The 20,933-nt window shown below is 42.3% G+C and overlaps 1 protein-coding gene across 10 annotated transcripts in view; it reads right to left on the bottom strand.

The window, feature by feature from the left end:
- Window positions 1-2,893: 2,893 nt before the first annotated feature.
- Window positions 2,894-20,933, bottom strand: part of NRXN2 (neurexin 2) — a 2,537,771-nt gene continuing 2,519,731 nt past the window's right edge. For 6 of the 10 annotated variants that reach the window (XM_082270627.1, XM_082270631.1, XM_082270630.1 and 3 more), the window contains one exon: window positions 2,894-3,883. In XM_082270627.1, the coding sequence (XP_082126753.1) occupies window positions 3,003-3,883 (881 nt within the window). In that variant the 3' untranslated portion in view covers window positions 2,894-3,002. The remainder of the gene's footprint in view (window positions 3,884-20,933) is intronic. The other 4 variants (XM_082270633.1, XM_082270634.1, XM_082270636.1 and 1 more) reach the window with 1 other exon arrangement.

The following is a 20,933-nucleotide window of genomic DNA, read 5'->3' as shown; positions in this document are numbered from 1 at the left end:
GCATTCAGCTTAATAACAAGCAGTATAAAAAAACTTCTTAGAGGGGTGTCCGACGAACTCAGAGAAATTGAGTGAGTTAAATTTTTTCTCTTTAGTTAACTGACGGACACAGCGCTCCATCACTAAAGGGATGTCCAAAAGCAAAAAAAAAGGGTGGGGAAAAAAAAAACAATGCTAAACACAAGAGCCCTAACAGGGTCACAGGAGCCCCATCTAAAATAATAATTTAAAGAAAAACACTCCTCAAGAGGGAACAGGCCCTCTTAAACCGCAGCCTGCAAAACCTTGCGGCCAAAAGAAGCATCCGCAGAAGCCAAAGTATCTACTTGGTAGAATTTGGTGAAAGTATGCACTGACGCCCATGTAGCCGCCTTGCAAACTTGATGCTTGATGACAGAAGGCCCAAGAAGTATGAAGCGTCCAAGTAGAATGCCCTGGAAAGGTTAAGACCTTTAATATCTGAGTCACTGTGGTAGCTGAAAAAGCAACCAGCCCTTTCCTTGGCCCTTGTGTAACCACAAAAAGCGAGTCCGATCTCTGAAAGGACGCCCGAATCCCTCAAACCAAACCCAAGACTTGTAGAGCAAATTCCTTGGGATGAGTCGGCTTAGGACACAAGGAATGTAACACAATGTCTTCTTTCAACCTTAGGTAGGAACGGTGGACAGGGACGAAGAACCATCTTATCTCTATGGATCCCCAAATAATGACCGACGACAAATCAGACACCCTACGGGCCAATGTAATAGACACCAAGAATGCCTCCTTCTGGGATAACGTAGGCAAGGGAATCTCCTGAATATTCTCAACTTTAGGTTTCTGGACAAACACACAGAAGCATTTGCCAAAAAATAAGTATAAAATTGACACAACATAATTCTGTTGTAACTTTTTAAAACATTTCTAAACCTTTTTTATATTACATCTGTTTAAATCCCATGGCGGCAAAAGAGACTGCACGCGGAACCATATGTTGAACTAATTGAAAGAAGGTATGAACTAAAGAGTTGGCTTGGGGTCGCTATAAGATGATTGGCTAAGGCAGATACCTGGCTTTTGATGGCTCTTGAAGGCAATTTTCTGCTCAATGCCTCATTGAAGAAAGGCTAAGATTCGAGCTACAGAAAAAAAGCGAGGATAGGTGCCAAACGATTTAAATGTACGCTTTCCACGTTGACTTCCTCGCCTTCAACACAGTAGGGACAAACTGCTATCCCTCAGGTGTGGTGCCATTAAAACAAGCAACTGTAAAGCATAATGGTAGATCAGCCCTAGAAAAAAACTGGTCCTCTCTGAAAGGGTAGCTCCCAAGGGACATTTATGGCCAACAGAAACAGACCCTCGCCCTTTACAGGAACAATGAAAGACGCTTGAGCCAAGGATGATACTGGCCTTACGTATGCAGTGTCTGCCCAAGGAACCGTGACCTTGCCACAAACCTTGGTATTCTCCTGCTAAAAGAACTGTATACAGGACTGTGCAGACAGAGAATTTTGAAGGTGAACACCACAAGACTCAGAACCTGTATGCATGTCCCAGCAGGGAGCCTAGTCTGAATAGACAGAAAAAAACTGATTGCCTATAGCAGGGATATGCAAGCCGAGGAGTCGAGTTTTTTTTCTTCTGCCAAGTCCTACTCCTGCAGTCATGAGTTTATGGAGCACTGTGTCTGTTGATGAACTAAAGAGAAATATTGGTTGCTCGGCTTTAAGGTGTAATTTTTACAAAATTAGAACATCTGAAAAACTGAACGACCGGAAGCTAATACTATTAAATTGGAAGAAGATTAGATTTGGTAAAACAATATTTAGCATATTAGTTTCAGCGCACAGTTGTGTTTTTTTTTTGTAGGAAAATCTCTTCTAGTGAGTTTGCGCTTCACCTTTAAACGCTATTGCAAATAATAGGTTGTACACGTTATCCCAATAGAGAATAAAAATAAATTGCATCAACAATCTGAACGAGGCCGTAACATTTGCTTTATTGATATTCTGATGATCTGTTCCCCAATATCCCAGCCCCTCTAATTGTCTATGTAAATTCCTGGATATAAGGAGACATCCTGGGGTATAAGCTTTTCCATGTGATACAGGGGACATCCTGGGGGATAAACATTTTCTTCAAGGTGTGGAGCAGTAAATTTAGTTCATGTACAAGTCAAACGCACGGCTCAGCGTTCAAAAAAACCAAGACAACACCACACAAACCGGAATAGAAATACCCTTGATCTTTGAGAAGAATTTCAGGGAATTTATAGGGAAAAAGGAAGGAAGAGTCCAAGGTCTCAGTCTTCATACCATTTTTGTGAGTCTTTAACTCTTGAACATGCTACCATCTTCTCCCAATAATGACTCCATGTTGTAAGGAATTACATTGGAATAATCATCCCCCTGGCTTTAACTAGTCTTTCCATGTAAAAAGTCTCTGGCACCTGCATGTGTTTTTAGTTAGTATTATATTTAGCAGTAACCAACATTTATTATAGTTTTTTTCTATAATAATCTGAGACAGGTAGATCACAAGGGAAAATCTTGAATTTTTGTTTATCCACATGAAAACAGGAATATGAAGAGACATATTTGGCAAGGGATATATTTAAATTTGAGACTGAGAATAAAAATTTAGATGGGAGGCACTGAGCACTTAGTTGTACTGAGTGCAGGATGCATCTTTTGTTCTGATTGATTTCATTAGATGATTGGATTGTTTAAGTAATAGAAGATTGATATTCACTCAAGCTTTGGACAATTGTAGGCCGGTGAATATTTCCATGTAAGATACTGCAGAGTCAGTACAATAAGTTGGCAATTTCTGACATTCAAAATGCTGACCAAATGTAATCTTGTAAACCCTGGGGATAGCTTTTGTAACCTAGGAACTTTTTAACCTGTTGATTAGTCAATGGTTGGTCACAGCATAGTCCAATCTAGTTTCTCAAATGAATGGCTGGCTTGATGATGACCAACCCCACTCCCATAGTTGGGAGAATCTATTTTAGGGTTTCACACATAATACTCTTTGTCCTTATTTTTCTTATTTTTAGCAGTTGTTTTTGTGGCAGGCACTGTCTTTTCTTTTACCACAGCACCATTACTCTGGGCTGAGTTACTGATGTAGTTTCGGGTTTGGTCCACTTGGTATGATCCCTCATCCCGGTTTCTGTACTTGTACATTGCGTAGAGAAGAATGAGAATGCAAAGGGCTGCTGCTGCCACAATTCCGACAACCATTCCCGTGGTGCTGCTGGACTCCCTGATAACCTCCACGGCTCCAGGTGATCCTTTTTCCCCTGAGCCTGTAGGATTTGCTGTTGGGAAATTGTGGAAATTAGGAGATGATGTAATAGATGGAAATCTTTGCTTATTTAATTTGTCCAGTTGGAAAGAGGTAGGGATATTGGGATATTGGTCTATGTTGGGTTTTAGGGGTTCCCTGTTATTCATTTTGCCCGCAGGGATGTTCCGGACAAGGTCTGGGGATGTGGTGGAGGTGAGAAGGTCATAAGGAGAAGACGTTGAGCCTCCTGACTTTATATTTGGACGAGAGCCAGGAGTTCTCCTCTCTGTTTTAGATGGTGGGGTTTTTTCTGTTACCAATGGAAAACTGGTATAGAAGTCCTCATCATCTGTTGGAGGAAAACTTGATTCAAATACTTCCCCTGAGGCATAACCAGAAACCTCTATCCCCTCCTCGCAATCACTATCTTCTTGCTCAGATGGGCATGGTGGCCTCAGGTTGGAAGGAACACTCAATGAATCTTTGGTGGTGTCCAGAGTAAGGACAGTTCGGTATGTAGGGGGAGGAGGTATAAATGGGGAGCGAGTAGCAATGGGAGGGGTATCTAGGGAATCTTCTGTAATTATGGGCAATATTAACTCCCCTCCTGTAAACAAAGAAATAAAAAAAATAAAAAACAGAGAAAAACAGAAGAAAAAGGAGTGTCAGTAATAACCTCAGAAAAGGAAACAGTTGATCAACACAATACTAACTGCTAACTCCCTAAGTACATTTATAGCTATAGTAAAATGTTCTAAGCCCAAAATGTTCTAAAATTATAAAATATCTAATAAACATTTGCAGAAAAATAAGAAGTATAAAACTGACACAACATAATTATTTTTTTGCAACTTTCTAAAACTCTTCTAAACTTTTTTTATATTATATTATATATATATATATTACGTATATACTTTTTTATCCCAAGTTAAGCTAGACTACAATTATCTTCTTCTTCTAGGTGTATATTTCTGAGAATATAATAACTTCCTAGACCGATGGTGAATGAACTCACTATTACTTTCCTTCTGTTCACTTTCCAGTCTTATCTCTCTCTTTTATATTTATTTTGCTAAATACTGGCCTGTACAAACAAATATTTAATTACGTCTGATGCTTACTCTCAACATCGCATTATTTATTTTTTCCCAGCTACGCTAATCAGTAAGATATTTTAGGTAAATCGGCAATATTTAGATTTACATATTTACGTTTTTTTTCCCTTTATTTTGTTGCTTTGAAAACAAGCACCATACCATAACATTCTCTGATATTGATAATTTCCCATATTTCTCAGAGCTAAGTAGAAACTTTTTATACCTCCCAGCCCAGTATTTTCATTTCCCCCAAGTACCTAAATCCATTTATTTATTCTTCCCTGATGAGATCAAATAAAATTGATTCAGAATATTCAGACAACTTACATCAAACAATTGGCCACATGTGTTTTTAGCATGAAGACAAAAAAAAATTACAAAAGAAACTGTGAAACCTCTCGGTAAAAAAAAGCTTTCTTCTTTTATTTTCTATTACTGTTTCATGGTCACTTTATATTAAAAAATCATTTATTTTACTCAAACATATATATATATTTTATTATAAATACATTTGAAGGCTGACCATAACTTAGTGAGTGTTCACTATAAGCCAGGCTGCCTCTAAAAAAAATTAAATAAATAAAATAAAAAAGCGTAATGACCATGTACTGCTAATTTATGTAGAAAACTACATTACTACATTAACTTACTGCAGAGGAAAAAGGCCTTAACAAAAACATCACATTTTCTTATTTAAACAGCTTTTAATTATATTGAAAATAATATATATATATAAATAGTATAATTAATTACTATCTTAAATAAATACTATCTTACACAATGGACTTTAATTAAAGGGGTTTTCAGAGCATAAATAATGTCAACATAGATTTAACTTTGTAGATTTAGCACGATTGATTGCTAAATGATCTAAGGAGAAGTTGCACTTTACAAAGGATTTTTTTCAGAGGTAATGGTGAAAAATGTCACTTTGTACATAATATGTGAAATCAATTGAAAAAAAAAAATACAAATTTGCCTACACATCATGTAAGTCAGTCAGAAATTTCAGTGAAAAAAAATATCTTGCAAAGTGTAAAATCTCTTCTTAAAGTAAAGTGTATTTGCCTTTGATAAATCAACCTTTACATCTTAATGGTTGAGTACAACATCTAATTTAATAGTTATAATAATAATTTAAGTACATGCATTCATTTCACAAAATAAAAAAATCACATAATGCAAACCCTAAATCAGTAATATAGTTTGTTTTAAAACAAACTGTTTATTTTTACTATGAATCTGATGCTGTTTCTTACCTTGCAATAGCGCTTTCTAAGGCAGGCTGAAAATGCTAAGTAGCAGTGTATTGCTGCAGGCAGCCTAATAGGTCTTTTAACTAACTGAAGTGCTGCTGTGCAGTCATGTGTCCTCCCTCCTTTGACTAACACAGCTGCAAAGGATGATCTGATCTGGGAATTATGCATGAATGCTGTAATAAATACCAACCAGTGAAATATTATGTATTTTTATTTTATTATTATCTTGGCATTCAAACCAAAGCTATGTGTAATTTTTACATCACATAATGTTTTTTATTTATGTTTCAAAGGGATAACGCAGATAAACGCAGATGAATATTATGTTCTGGCTAAATTCTGCAGTTTCCACAAATGTGTGTAAGAATTGGCTTAAGAATTAATAAAGCATAGTACCTACCATTATTTTTTAATTTTGTAAAAAGGCTGTATATCTTTGACACAAGGTTTCAAGTAAAATGTAACTATGGTGAGGTCAGGTGTCCATAAAGAAGACTTTAAGATTTTGACCAATTTAACCATTTTTTACTTTTCAAATATTTTTCAAATCATGTTAAAAAATGTATCTTTTAGAAGAATCTCTGGGATGTTTTTAATAAAATAAATTACTTAGTTTATGTATCCTGAGCCCCCGTTCACACTGGGGCGACCTGTGAGGCGACCTGGTCGCCTCACAGGTTGCCGCAGGTCGCCTCCCATAGGGAAGCTGCAGACCCGTTCTGATAGGAGCGACACAAGTCGCTCCGACTCAGAAAAAGGGTCCGGAGCTTCTTTGGGGCGACCAGGAGGCGACCGCCATAGACTTCAATGTTACGAAGTCCGCGGCGGCCGCTCCGAGGTAGCGGCGCGCTGCTCGCACCGCTACCTCCAAGTAGCGCCGCCCCAGTGTGAATGGGGGCTAAATGTTTATCAAAACAAAACCAAAACAAAAGCAGCAGAGTTTTAGAAGGGCAGTACTACATTTTATTTATTTGTGCTCTGAAAGTTTACACTGCTGTACGTGCATATTTTTAGCAATATTTTTTATAAATGTTATTTTTTTTGGTTAATGATAGGTTCTTGCAAAATACACTAATAAAAGTGGACCTCCTCCTCCCTCTCCCTCTCTTCCTGTCGTTTCATTGTCTGTGTGTGAACTGTGATTCTCCCCTCCACTCCTACCTACTATTCTCTGCAGAATATTCCAGTGTTTGTAAAGAAACATAATAGATTTGATTACTTAAAAAACATTAAACGCAACTTCACGAGGTTGGTCCTGAGACCCTCTTCTAGGCCCTGAGGAGGAATAACATTTCCCAGTAGGTTTTTATTGTGGTCCTTGATTTCCTTAGTGGGGTGAGAGATCAAGAGGCTCAATAAGTTCAGGGGGCAGAGTATATGCTCTATCTATAGAGTCCTAGATCTTATTCCTTCTGGACAAGTTGGGGCCTATATCTCTTTGAGCTCCCTTGTTCCCAGGGTGGCGGTTCCATCCTTTCCGGCAGACCTACACCAACCTACACTGGATGTCTAAAATTCTCTGGAAGGTGTTTCCATTTGGCTAATTCAGAGGAGGAACCTACAGCAAAACCTTGTCATTTCAGAGAGTCAAGGTCATCCAGAAAACTTACAGGCAAGAGCCTCCAGAAGTGATACAGGCTCATTTATAGCTGGGTCCATTTTTATATCTTTAAATTCGGGCATTTGCCTATGGAGACATCTCCAAAACAGCAGGCAAGTTGGCGTGGTGCACTTACCAACAGCGTTACAAGGAAGATCCTGGGGCATGGACTTCAATGGAATGATGGTCCAGGCTTCTACGTCCATTGTAATAAAGTTTGATTACATTTTAGCCCTCCTTTTTATGTATGCTGCCATGTTGGCATCAGGAAAATGGAAAATGGTTAAAATACCTACCTTCATTTTCCTTTCCTGATGGCAATTCATGGCAGCATATGAGCTCTCCCTGTTTTAAACGTGGTCTTTTAAAGGTAGTGTCACCTACTAAATACTGAAAAATTGCACCACATGTTGTGTGTGTTGAGTGGGTTTGTGGGATGTAGCAAACAGTCTGATTCAGTCAATGCAAAAAAAATTAAAATTTTTTTGCTGAAGCTTAAATGTCTCTAGGCTAAAATTGTGTGCTTGGGCTAGCAGTACCTGGTCGTGCACCCATGGACTTGGTTGGTGCTAGGTTTTTGCATTTCTTACTGACTGTTACCAGAATAGTAATTTCTGTTCTGATTGTAGTATACCCTGTATAGCGCATATATTGAAAATATAGGCCCTGAAATAATTTTTATTAACTTGCATTTTGGCTGTGTTTGTTTGTCAAAGCCTAATAAACTTCATTTCTGATTTAAAAAAGAAATGTGTGTCTGGACATTATTTGCTTTTGGAAGCAGAAATACAAAATGCTCAATAGGTAGGGGCATTTTTTAAGCAAGTATGCATGGAGCCTTATACTTGTGAAGTGAATGAATGAATGAATGAATGAAGTGTAATTTCTGTTCGCAGCTGTCAGCATGCAGCACTTCTGCCAATTATTCCTGACACCAAAAGAAAATTAGTGACGGGGAGGGGGATTGACAGCCTTAGCTCTATTCCTGTGTGCTGTGTGAAGGGGCATGTTTCTTTCCCTCAATCAGCTTTTACTGAGCGCTGTAGAGCTGTCTGCCCCTTTTTTTCCCCCAGACAAGGCTTATAGATTTTTTTAGCACTTTGAATAATTGATTAGAAGACTGCAGATATACAAATACAATTTATGTAGAACATGTTTCATCTTTGTTTATCACCTGAGGCCAGTCACCTCATTCTGTATATGTAACGGTAAACCCCCAGATCTGGCGCGTATTGTGCACATTCTGTGCGCTGCAAAATCCAATACATTTCAAATGTTTGTATTTTCTTTTATTTTTTAGGGAGTGTACCGTTCTTAACCGCTTGCCGACTGCGCACAGTATATTTACTGCGGCAGTCGGCCCCGGCCAGGCAGAGTGACGTAGGTCTACGTCGCTCGCCTGTCACTCCTTCCAGAGCCAATAGCGGGCGGGCGCGCGCCCGCTGAGGCGCGCGCCCGCCTCGGCTCGTTCACGGAGGAGTGCGGGAGTGTGACTGGCGGACCCGATGTCCGCCGGTCACACTACGATCGCCGGTACAGCGGGAGAAAGACAGAGCGGCTTGTGTAAACAAGCCACCTGTCAGTTCTCCCTGTGTAAAAGTGAAGATCAAACAGTTCTACTATGTAGAACTGTTGATCTTTGTTTTTACACTAGTAGACCTGTCCCTGCACAGTTAGAATCACGCCCCTAGGACACACTTAACCCCTCCCTGTCCAATACTGTTAACCCCTTCCCTGCCAGTGTCATTTTTGCAGTAACAGTGCATATATATAGCACTGATTACTGCAGTAATGTCACTGGTACCCCCAAAAGTGTCAAAAATGTCAGTCAAGGGTCCGATCTGTCCGCCGCAATGTCGCAGTACCGCAAAAAAAATCGCAGATCGCCGCCATTACTCGTTAAAAAAAAAAACACCAAAAATGACAAAAATCTTTCCCTTTGTTAGTAAACGCGATAACTTTTGCGCAAACCAATCAAAATACGCTTTTTGCGATTTTTTTTACCAAACATAGGTAGCGTAAAACAAATTGGCCGAAAATTTTAAAAAATTTTGATTTTTACATTTTTTTTTGGGGGAATTTCATATAAAAAAAAGTGAAAAATATTGTTGTTTTTGCAAAAATTACGCTCTTTTTTTGTTTATAGCGCGTGATCAAAAAATCGCACAGGTGATCAAATACCACCAAAAGAAAGCTCTGTTTGTGGGAAAAAAAGGACGTGAAATTCGTTTAGATACAGCGTCGCACGACCGCGCGATTGTCCGTTAAAGTCACGCAGTAAAAAATCGCAAAATAACCCCTGGTCTTTTAGCAGGAAAATCCTCCGGTGGTAAAGTGGTTAAACCAAATAGGAAAACATCAATCAAATATCAATAGGAAAAAAGACTTGGAGATCTTACATCAATCTTATATAATAATTGAGCACCCACTAAACAAGTTTTTGTAACAAGTTTTTGTAACAAGTTTTGTTTTTTTGGCTACATTGAAGCAGGCTTTACTAGAGACACACAGAAACCCTTAATCAAGTGTGGCAGTCTGAGATGCTGGGAACTGTAAGAAATGGGCATCAATTTTTCCCTCCTGTTGCCTTAGGCGTTTAGGCGTAATCTCCCTTACTGTGTTGTGATGATGAGGAGATTATGTATAAATCTCCATTTTAGAGATTGTAAATATTAATGTAAATATATACATGTACGAGTTTTGATTTTACATTTAGCTGAGATATGAGTGTCACTTATATGAAGCTGTGTGACTGTCAGTCGGCAGTCAGTTCTAGGAACCGGTTTAACAAGTCCATGTAAAATGCATGCCTGAGCTACCAGAGGGCAACTGCTATTTACATGTAAACACATACTGATAGTGTCACCCTGCGATTACATCTCTGGGAGCTAGACATTCTGGGGCCAATGAGCTAGGATGAATAGACTGACATGCCCGCCCTGATTTGTATACCTCCATCTCAAAGGACTCTCATTAAGATATGCAATGAGGATAAGCCATCTGTTGAGGGGTGGGCCACAGGCCTCAAGTATAAATCTTGCATATTTTAAGTAGCAATTTCAGAGCTACTCCACAGTTATGAATAAATTCCCCCCCCCAACAGAGAAGGAGTGGTTAGAAAGAGGCCTTATTATGGGAGGAGGAAAGTGTCCAATCCCGGAGGAGATACGCCCACAGGGAGGAATAGGGCATGATAGCGGAACCAATGAGAATAGCCCTATACAAGGCTTTGGGATATGGGTTTATATTAGCCAAGGTGAGATAGAGTGACTTCCTGTTTGGCATGGGAGAGCAGGAGGACGCACTAAGGGTAATTATGAAAGATTAAGGTTCACATTGTATATTCTTTGTGTCGGTCATAGTGTGTTTGTATATGAGTATATACTCTATGCATTGTATTTGTTCAGTTAAACTAGGAATATTTTACATTTTGTAGTATGTACAATAGTTAGATTGTTGTAAATTAAGTAGGCTTATCAAACTATATACAAATAAATAATTGCTGTGTTAAAGTTTTCATTCAGAGTCATAGAACTCTCATTTTTAACCCAAATATTGTCTGAGATAAATTAACTCTCATATTGTTAGGGTAACATAATTGGCGACCATGAAGAATTGACCAGTCTGGAAATATTTAATACAGCAAATACCGAGATTTGTGTAAGGTTATTGAGCTGGGTTTAAACTGAGGAAGTTTCCCGGTAGTCTGAAGGCCACAGCAATTTAATCTAGGAAAAACAATGAAAAATTGTTTTAGTGGGTATTAGAAGAGGATACACCACAGAGTTAAAAAAAAAAAAAATTCCCATAATCCCATAATTATGGTTATATATATATATCAGATGAACTTTTGCATACCGGTCAATGTAATTGGGAAGCTATATCTGTTAGCGGGAAAATGTTGTTTTTATTTTTTGTTTTGTTCTGTGAAAGCTTACCAAGCATAATTTCTTGCGGTGGCTTCATGGATGAAGTTATTTGAAAACCACTGAAAGGGTGTCGTTTTTATTGTTGAGTTTGAAAAATCTCACAATTTCTAGTTTTTTTTGTTTTAACCTCCCTGGCGGTATGATTCTGTCAGGAATTCTGTTCCAAAAGCGGTACAATTCTATTCATGGAAATTTGGCGTTATGTATTATAGGCCTACAATTCTTAGTAATTACTGACTAAAACCTGACCAAAACAAGTCTCTAGTAGACATCCCAGATGTGATAAATTTGAAACACAAACAAGTGAATTATAATCGAATCAATAATATTATTTTATTATTTAATATATAATATATATAATAAAATTATATTATTGATTAGATTATAATTTATGTGTTATATATTATATATATATGTGTGTATATATATATATATATATATATATATATATATATATATATATATATATATATATATATGTGTGTATATAGATATATATATAGATATATATATATGTGTGTGTGTATATATATATATATATATATATATATATATATATAACGCATGAATTATAATCGAATCAATAATTTTATTTATATATATATATATATGTGTGTGTGTGTGTATATAGGTATATATATATATATATATATATATATATATATACACACACACATATATACATATACACATATATACATATATACATATATATATATATATGCATATATATATGCATATATATATATATATGCATATATATAATATAAAATGTGTTATGTGTTTTGTGCAACGTTTTTTTTTTTTTTTTTTTTTGAATTTCCCTCCCTAGTTCCGCTCCCATGCAGCATTACTGCTGCTGCAGGGAACGGAACTAGGAAGTCCTCCTACCGACAGACGAGCGGCGGAGATCTCGGCTGGCGGTCACAGCAATGATTGCTCATCGCTGGATCGCCAGGATAAGGTAAGAGAAGCTCCGCTGCGCTGTCTGCACGCTCTGCCCATTGACCCCGAGCGTGACTCGGGGATACCGCTAATAGCAGAAAATTCCTACCCCGAGTCACGCTCGGGGATACCGCTAAGGCGGTTAAAGACACAAAGGACTAGCTTGATTCAGGCTGCCTCTAGTGTTCTTTTGTTGAAGAAGGTTCAACAAATCTGTGTTCTTAGTTTTAATAGTTTTTTCTTCAATTTTTTAATATTTTTTTTTCTTTTTTGTTATTTGTCTTTTAACTATTTTGTTTTTGTTTTTAAAGACGCAAAGGAATTACTTGATTCTTGTTCTCTCTTGTGTTATTTGTTGACAAGTTTCAACAAGTCTTAGCTGGTTTTGATTTTTTTTTGGTAATCTTTTTATTATTATTATAATTTTTTTTGTTTGTGTTTTAATAACAAAAAAACTTGATAAGCTGGTCTTTTCTTGTGTTTGGTTATGTTGATGAAAATGTTCAACAAGTCTTGGATTATATGTAGGGTTTGTGTCCTATAAAAACATGGTTTTTGTGTAGGACAGGCAAATTGAGCTACACGATAGATTAGGTGTTCTCTATATTGTTTTTTTTGTTTTGTATATGTTGTGGTAATATTCTCTTTGTGGTCAGACTGAAAACTACCTTGCAGAATTTGGTATAGTAAGTCTGATCTGGGTTAAAACCACATTAAAATACCAAACTGCGGAAGGTTGGTTATTGAACCTCATACCAGGAAAAAATTGATTTTTGTAAGATCTTACCGTAAAATCCATTTCTCTTAAGCTCATTGACAGACGCAGTCCTCTTTGATTAATATCAAATTGGGTTATACTGCCCTCTACAGGAGTAGGACACTAGGCAGAAGAAAACGTTCTGGCCCCACCTTAGGGGCAGTCCCAGAGGGTATATCCTCTCTCTCTCTCTGCTACAGGATGTTAGTTATGTCACAAAGCAGTGTCAGAGAATTTAACCCAACCCAACTCAAGATAGAGGGGCGGGTACTGCGTCTGTCAATGAGCTTAAGAGAAAAGGATTTTACGGTAAGTCAAAAATACAATTTTCTCTGTCGCTCATTGACAGACGCAGTCCTCTTTGATTAATATCAGTAGGGACGTCCCAAAGCAGTGCCACAAATGAGGGGTGGGATAACGGAAATCAAAATCCAATCCGGAAGGCCCAACCGGAGCCAACCAGAAGTCTTAAAGGCTCATTGGACAGAAGGATGAGCTCAACTGAAAACCCAACAGAAAAAAACCCTCGAGGTAGACCAACGGTCCCCTCAAACAGCGGCCTGCAGAACCTTGCTGCCAAAAGAGGCATCCGCCATTGCCATCACATCAACTTTATAAAATTTTGTAAAGGTATGAACCGACGACCAGGTAGCCGCCTTGCAAACCTGAAGCACCGACGCCTGATAGCGGAAGGCCCAGGAAGCACTAAGCGCCCGAGTGGAGTGCGCCTTAACAGGGAACGGAGGATTCCGACCCTTAATAGAATAAGCCTGTACCACCGTCTGTCTGATCCATTTGGAGATAGTTGTGGCAGATGCAGGCAACCCCTTCTTAGGGCCATCCGTGATCACAAAAAGTGAATCCGTCTTACGAAATGAATCTGTAGTATTCAAGTATGCCCTGATCGCCCGCACCACATCCAAGGAATGCAACGCGAATTCCCGAGGATGAGTGGGCTTAGGACACAGGGAAGGCAATACAATGTCCTCATTCAAATGAAACTCTGAAATCACCTTAGGAAGGAAGGATGGATTCGGATGAAGAACAACCTTATCCCTATGAACCACCAAATATGGGGAACGACAGGATAATGCGGCCAGTTCTGACACCCTGTGTGCAGAAGTGATAGCCACCAAGAAGGCCACCTTCTGGGATAAAGTAAGCAAGGGAATCTCCCTGATATTTTCAAAGGGAGGTTTCTGAAGAACCGACAGCACCAAATTAAGATCCCAGGGCGGCAAGGGTGCGCGCACCGGCGGAGCCAGGTGCCACACTCCCTGGGTGAAACTCTGCATCAAGGAATTAGTAGCCAGAGGCTTCTGAAAGAAGATTTCTAACGCTGAAACCTGACCCTTGATGGTACTCAAGGACAGCTTCTGCTCAACCCCCTGTTGCAGAAAAGCCAAGATTCGGGTCACCGAATAGGCACGTGGAAGAAATTCAAGGGATTCACACCACGCAATATAAGACTTCCATGTGCGATGATAGACTTTTCTAGAAGTCGCTTTCCTCACTTTAATTAGAGCAGGAATAACTGAAGCTGACAAACCCTTGTCCTTCAGCACCTGGGTCTCAACAGCCAGGCCGTTAAAGCCAGCGATCGTAAAGCAAGATAGAAGATCGGTCCCTGAGACAGCAGATCCTCCCTGAGAGGAAGTCGCCAAGGGACGTCCGCGATCAGCCTGACTAGGTCGGCATACCAGGCCCGACGGGGCCAATCCGGAGCCACAAGGATGACTGGAATTCCCTCCACCTCTATCCTGCGAAGAAGTTTCGGCAGCAACTTGAGAGGAGGGAAGGCATACAGTAGCTGATACTGCCCCCACGGGGCGACCAGCGCGTCTGCAGCGTCTGCTAGAGGATCGCGGGAGCGAGCCACAAACCTCCGCACCTTCCTGTTGAACCGAGATGCCAACAGATCCACCTCCGGGGTGCCCCAACGAAGGCACAGTTGGTGGAATACCTCTAGATGAAGAGACCATTCCCCTTGATCCAGAATCTGATGGCTGAGATAATCTGCCTGCCAATTCTCCACCCCCGGAATGAATACCGCAGAGAGAGCTGGAATGAATCGTTCCGCCCAACGAAGAATGCTGGCCACTTCTATGGCCGCCAGGACACTCTTGGTGCCCCCCTGGTGATTGACGTAAGCCACTGCTGTGGCATTGTCCGACTGGATCCGCACCGGGCTGCCCCGGAGCTGCTCGGTCCAATAAATCAGACAAAGTCTGATCGCTCTCAGTTCCAACACATTTATCTGTAACCTGGACTCTTCCAGGGACCAGAGCCCTTGAGCAGATAATTTGCCGAAAATTCCTCCCCACCCGGATAGACTGGCATCCGTGGTGACAATTGTCCAGTATATCGGAAGAAATGACTTTCCCTGGCTGAACATCGGAGACCGAAGCCACCAGACCAGAGACTCCCTGGTCCGCTCGCTCAGCCGGATCCGATTGTCCAGGGAATCGGGATTCCGGTTCCATTTGAGAAGAATCTCCTTTTGAAGGATTCGGGTATGAGACTGGGCAAACGGTACTGCCTCGAAGGAGGCCACCATCAGTCCCAGGACCCTCATGCAAGTCCGAAGGGAAGGCCAGTTGACGGACAGTAACATCTGAATCGTTGACTGAATCTTCTGGAGTTTCTCTGCAGGGAGAAACACTCTTGCTAGGGATGTGTCTAAAATTAGGCCTAGATATTCCAGCCTCCTGGTGGGAGCCAGAGATGACTTCTGCAGGTTCACCAGCCACCCGAACTCTTGCAAAGAGATCATCGTGATCTCCAAGTTTAGCAACAGAGCCTGCGGAGACTCCGCACGGAGAAGAAGATCGTCTAGGTAACCTAGAATCGATATGCCCCGCTGTCGCAACAGCGCCAAAACTGGGGCTAACACCTTTGTGAAGACCCGGGGAGCAGAGGCAAGACCAAAGGGTAACGCCGCAAACTGATAATGGTTTTCTCCCACGGAAAAACGAAGGAAACGCTGATGTCCTGCGAAAATGGGAATATGAAGATAGGCATCCTTGAGGTCTATGGACGCCAGGAAATCCCCCTGATGCAGGGAGGCCACCACTGTTCGGATGGACTCCATCTTGAATTTTTGTACCCGGACAAAACAATTAAGCGATCTCAAGTCCAGAATCGGACGCACCTTGCCCTCTTTTCTGGGTATTGTGAACAGGTTCGAATAGAACCCCTGAAAACGTTCTGTCCAAGGAACGGGAACTACCACTCCTTGTTGCATCAAGTCCATCACTGCCCCCCGCAAAGCTTTTAAGCGATCCGGGGATAGTCGAATATTGGAAGGGAAGAATCGCACCGGTGGAAGTGATCGAAACTCGATCTTGTATCCTGACCATATGACCTCGCGAACCCCTTTGTCCTGGATTCTGGAAAGCCATGGATCCGGAAACCGGTGAAGACGTCCCCCCACCCCAGAGATGGGTGGGGGCGCACCTTCAGGCTTTTGTGGTTTTATCTTCAGCTCTGGAAGAGCCGGACTTTTGTTTACCCGACCAACGCCCTTTGAAACCCCCTGGAGGGGCTTTGGAGGGCTTTGCCTTATCGCCCGCCCCAGCGGAACGAAAAACTTTTTATGAGCGGAAAAGGAAGGTCCCCGTCTGTGGCGAGGTCCTTTACCTTTAGCAGTCTGTGGCAAAAAAGTGCTCTTGCCCCCAGTGAGATCCTTGATAATCTCATCCAAGGTGGCCCCAAACAGGCGATTCCCTTGAAAAGGGAGATTAGCCAAAGCTTTTTTGGAACCTTGATCCGCCGACCAGCACTTTAACCACAACACACGCCTGAGGACCACTACTGAAATCGATGAACGCCCCAACAATGGAGTGGCGTCCAGAGCAGCGTCACAGACGAACTGTAGCCCTTGTATCATCTGCTCCAGCAAATCTGATACTGCCGGGGGGATACTTCTCCCCTCTAGGTCACGGCGTAACAACTTGGTCCATTCTGTCAGAGTTTGTGAAACCAGACCAATGGCAACCACTGGCCTAAAGGCTGACCATATCAGGGAAAAAATGGAGCGGGATAGCTCTTCCACCTTACGATCCACCGGATCCCTAAAGGACGGAGCGTCCTCCAACGGGATAACAGTAGCTTTATTTAGTCTGGAAATCGGTGAATCCACCAATGGTGGTACCGTCCATTTCTTAAGTAGAGATTCCTCAAAGGGATAGCACCTAGCAATCCGTTTGGAAATACCAGGGGTTCGTTTCGGACGACCCCATTCTTCTTTAATTATATTACCAAAACAATTGGGCAAGGGAAACACCTTCGCCGTTTTGGTAGGCTTGTTAGTACCAAAAGGAATTTCAATATCAGCTACTTCTGCCGGTGTAACCTCAAGTCTTAAGGTTTCCCGGACAGATACAACTAGTGCATCCACCAACGCCTCTTCTTGTGCTACGTCCTCCTCACTATCTGAGGAGACGGTACCTGAGACACAAGCCCCCGAAGAGGGACCTGCAGCCGCAGCGACAGGCTCAGAATCTGTATCTGATATGTCAGATGAAATAGGGGTAGGCGGGGGTCGTTTCTTCGCCCCCCGTCCCCGACAGGCCACCCGGGATACAAAAGACTCCACCCGGGATAAAAAAGACTCCAGGACCGCTGATAATGCATCTATAGTGAGTGGAGAGTTGGAGGGTCCCGCGGCCACCTCGAGGGGATCAGGTGGGGATACATGCGTCGCAGGGTCCATGGCAAAGCCAGGCACCTGTCAGCAAACAAATGACAAAAATTTGCAATTTAAGGAAAAAACTTTTTTCTCTTTAAGGTAATCCCTCAGCGCAATAGCGCCCCTCAGTGACCACTTGCTTTGGAGCCCCCTCAGCGAGAGAAGAGATACCCCCAAGGCTTACCACCTGTTGCACAGAAGTTCCTTATCGAACTGCTCTCAGCGCTGTCTTACAGGACAGGAAGTCTTGAGATTGATTTACCCGGGTAAAGGAAGCGGCCCGCCCTTTCCAGCACTCCCACCGCTGCTCCACGAGTCTGGGTGGATCCAAGATGGCCACCGCCATAGCGGGGACATCTGGACTACGCCAAAATGGTGGCCCTGCGTGGCCCACGATAGCATGGCGCTCCACGCGCCATGACCGCTCTGCAGCCGACCGAGTTACATCAGTAACTCCTGACCCCTTTAAACTGACGCCTGATGGTGTCCTGAGTACATGCTGCAGCCGACCGAGTTACATTGGTAACTCCCGCGGTCCCATACCTCCTTCAAACTGACGCCTGATGGCGTCCTGGGTTCATGCTGCAGCCGACCGATTTCTCCAAGAGCCAGTGTTCCATGCTGCAACCGACCGAACCACCGGTAGGTATCTGACAGTGAGAATGCCTGCGGTGCCATCCCCATCCCTGACAATCTCGAAGGGATGTTGTTACGTGCCTCTGACAACCTTAGCGAATGAACGGTAAGTGTCTTTGACAAACTGTATGACCGAGTTACTAGTAATGCGGCAAGGGTAAAGGTGGAGTAATACTCCACCTTTACCCTTGTCGTGACTTACAGGATAGTAAGCTCTTGAACCAAGCCTCCTGGCTTTACAAGACAGGTCTTACTTACCAACCTTATATCGGTGGGGGAGATTGGAGGAGTATATTTACCGGATAAAGGGGAACCCGAGATTATGAGGGTCCGATTATCCCACGGAGGGGGCCCGCGTCCACCCGACAGAGGGAGAGGGGAACATGTTACTCACCATACCGGAACAGGCGGGCACCAACTCTCCACCGTGGCTGGGGGGCTGTCGGCCAACACAGATGCCGCGACTCCAACACAGATTGGTCATAGGCGTCCTGGCGAGATGTTTAACTTGCAGGGCCAGTCCCCGTCCAGTGGGACTATGTCGCGGCCGACCCAGTGCGAAGCTAGGGCCTGCACGCGTTCGCAAGCCGGCTGGGGTGACCACTGGATTTCAACATCCAGCCCGTCGCCCAGCTCCAGCATAATTGCTTGCATGTGTCGCGGCCGACCCAGCGCGAAGCTAGGGCCTGCACCTTAACATCCAGCCCATCATCCAGCTCCAGCAAAATTGTTTAAATGTGTCGCGGCCGATCCAGCATGGAGCTGGAATCTGCACGCGCTTGTAGGCCGGCTGGGGTGACCACTGGACCTCAACATCCAGCCCGTCGCCCAGATCCGGCATAATTGCTTGAAGATCTCACAGGAACAACTGAAGAAAAAAAGCTAACTTAAAAAGAATCTTTCTAAAAAAAATCTTGCCAGGACCAAAGATCCCAGCAAGGAACTTAGGTCCTTACTCCTGACTAGACAGAAAAAAACGAACATCCTGTAGCAGAGAGAGAGAGGATATACCCTCTGGGACTGCCCCTAAGGTGCGGCCAGAACGTTTTCTTCTGCCTAGTGTCCTACTCCTGTAGAGGGCAGTATAACCCAATTTGATATTAATCAAAGAGGACTGCGTCTTTCAATGAGCGACAGAGAAAGTTTTTTTAATAATTAGAAAAGTCTAAAATAGGTTGCATTCAGCATAATCTTTTAGACATTGATTTTCTTTTTAAACACAGGTCACCCTGCCGAGTACTTGATAAATTTCAGTTGTAGTAGATTTAAAGCGGAGTTCCGGGCAGAGAAACGATTTTTTTCTGAACATACCCCCGGGACAGTCAGGGCTAGCACATTCCACAATGGCTAGCCTCTGATCTGTCCCGGTTCGCACTTACCTGTAAGAAGAAATACTTACTTAGAAATTTTCTTCCACAGCGTTTCCATCTCGATTGTGGGCAGCTGAAGCCGGCGCGGTCCTCTTCTCTGTCTTCTTCCGCGTCTTCATGTCCCAGAATGCACTGCACCGGCCCCTCTCGTCACTTCCGGTGCGGCGCCGCATTCCTAAACAGCTTCTGGGCATGCCCAGAAGCTGTTTAGCAGGGGAATGCGGCGTCGCCCGGAAATGACGAGCGGGGCCGGTGCGGCGCATTGATTTCTGGGAGCTATGACGTTTAGCTCCCAGGAATCATCGCGAGGCAGGAAGTGACGGGGTGAGCCTCGGCGCTGGAGGAGGAAGCTGTCATAGGTGAGTATTTACGATCTTCAATAAAAAGGTGAGTAAACAAAAAAAAAAAAAATAACTATCCAATTCCTTTTCAGGTGAGGCATACCTAGCGGAGGGGCACAAAAAAAAAAAAATATTTTTTGTGCCCGGAACTCCGCTTTAAGTCTGTTTAGCTTTTGCAAACTGAATTGGGGGGTAACCTATTGGTATAAACACCACATTGTTTACCCTTCTATTGTCTACCTAGAAGCTGGTTTCTGGGGAACTCCCTATTGTTTGTAGCTGGCTACGTGCTCTATTGTACTTGCTCTATTGTGTTTTGGGAGGAGAGTCAGCCGAGTCAAGGAGATACTATTGTTATCTTAATTTTTGTGTCTCTACCCAGTTGCATATTCTAGTTTAAACATCTGTGGGGTTACTCCAAAACATGGAGAAATTGATTGCCAAGATTGATAAAGCTAGGGATAGAGAGCCAATGATAAAAGCCATGGAGGTTTCTAAAAACCCATGGGAATGCAAATATAAGTGCAGTATGTAAATATAAAGCTAACAGAGAAAAAATACAGCAAACGTGAGGGTAAGACTGCATTAATTTTTGCTGCCTGCTGGTTGGCCAAGAACTACAAACATTTAATAGTGCAAAATACATCCTTAAAAGAGGATCTGAATTAGCCAAAAATACTATTAGTAACTTACAAGTTGCTATAACAAATTCTAATGTCAGCCACCAGCAAACAACCAGAGACAACAATAAAGGCCTGGGAGATAGTGACCAGATAGCAAATAGTCAGACAGAGGCAGATAATAAATGTAAATGGTTGTCTGCACCCTCATGTCAAGAGCGGCTGGTACAATTTCCCCATACCAGTGATTGCAATGCAACTGGTTTGGGTATTCCTAGAGGCAACAGGAAAGTATCCCCATCTGAAACTTGTGCTAGGCTGAGCAATTCAGTGGAAGGGGGGAGCTCTAATGAAAGTGCCCCACTATCTGGTACACTGCCAGAAAAAGTTGCTAATCCAGTTGTAGGCATTGA

This window comes from Pelophylax lessonae (genome assembly GCF_965119305.1).
Source record: "Pelophylax lessonae genome assembly, chromosome: 10".
In the NCBI taxonomy this organism is placed as follows: Eukaryota; Metazoa; Chordata; class Amphibia; order Anura; family Ranidae; genus Pelophylax; species Pelophylax lessonae.
This window is presented reverse-complemented; position numbering and strand designations above follow the sequence as displayed.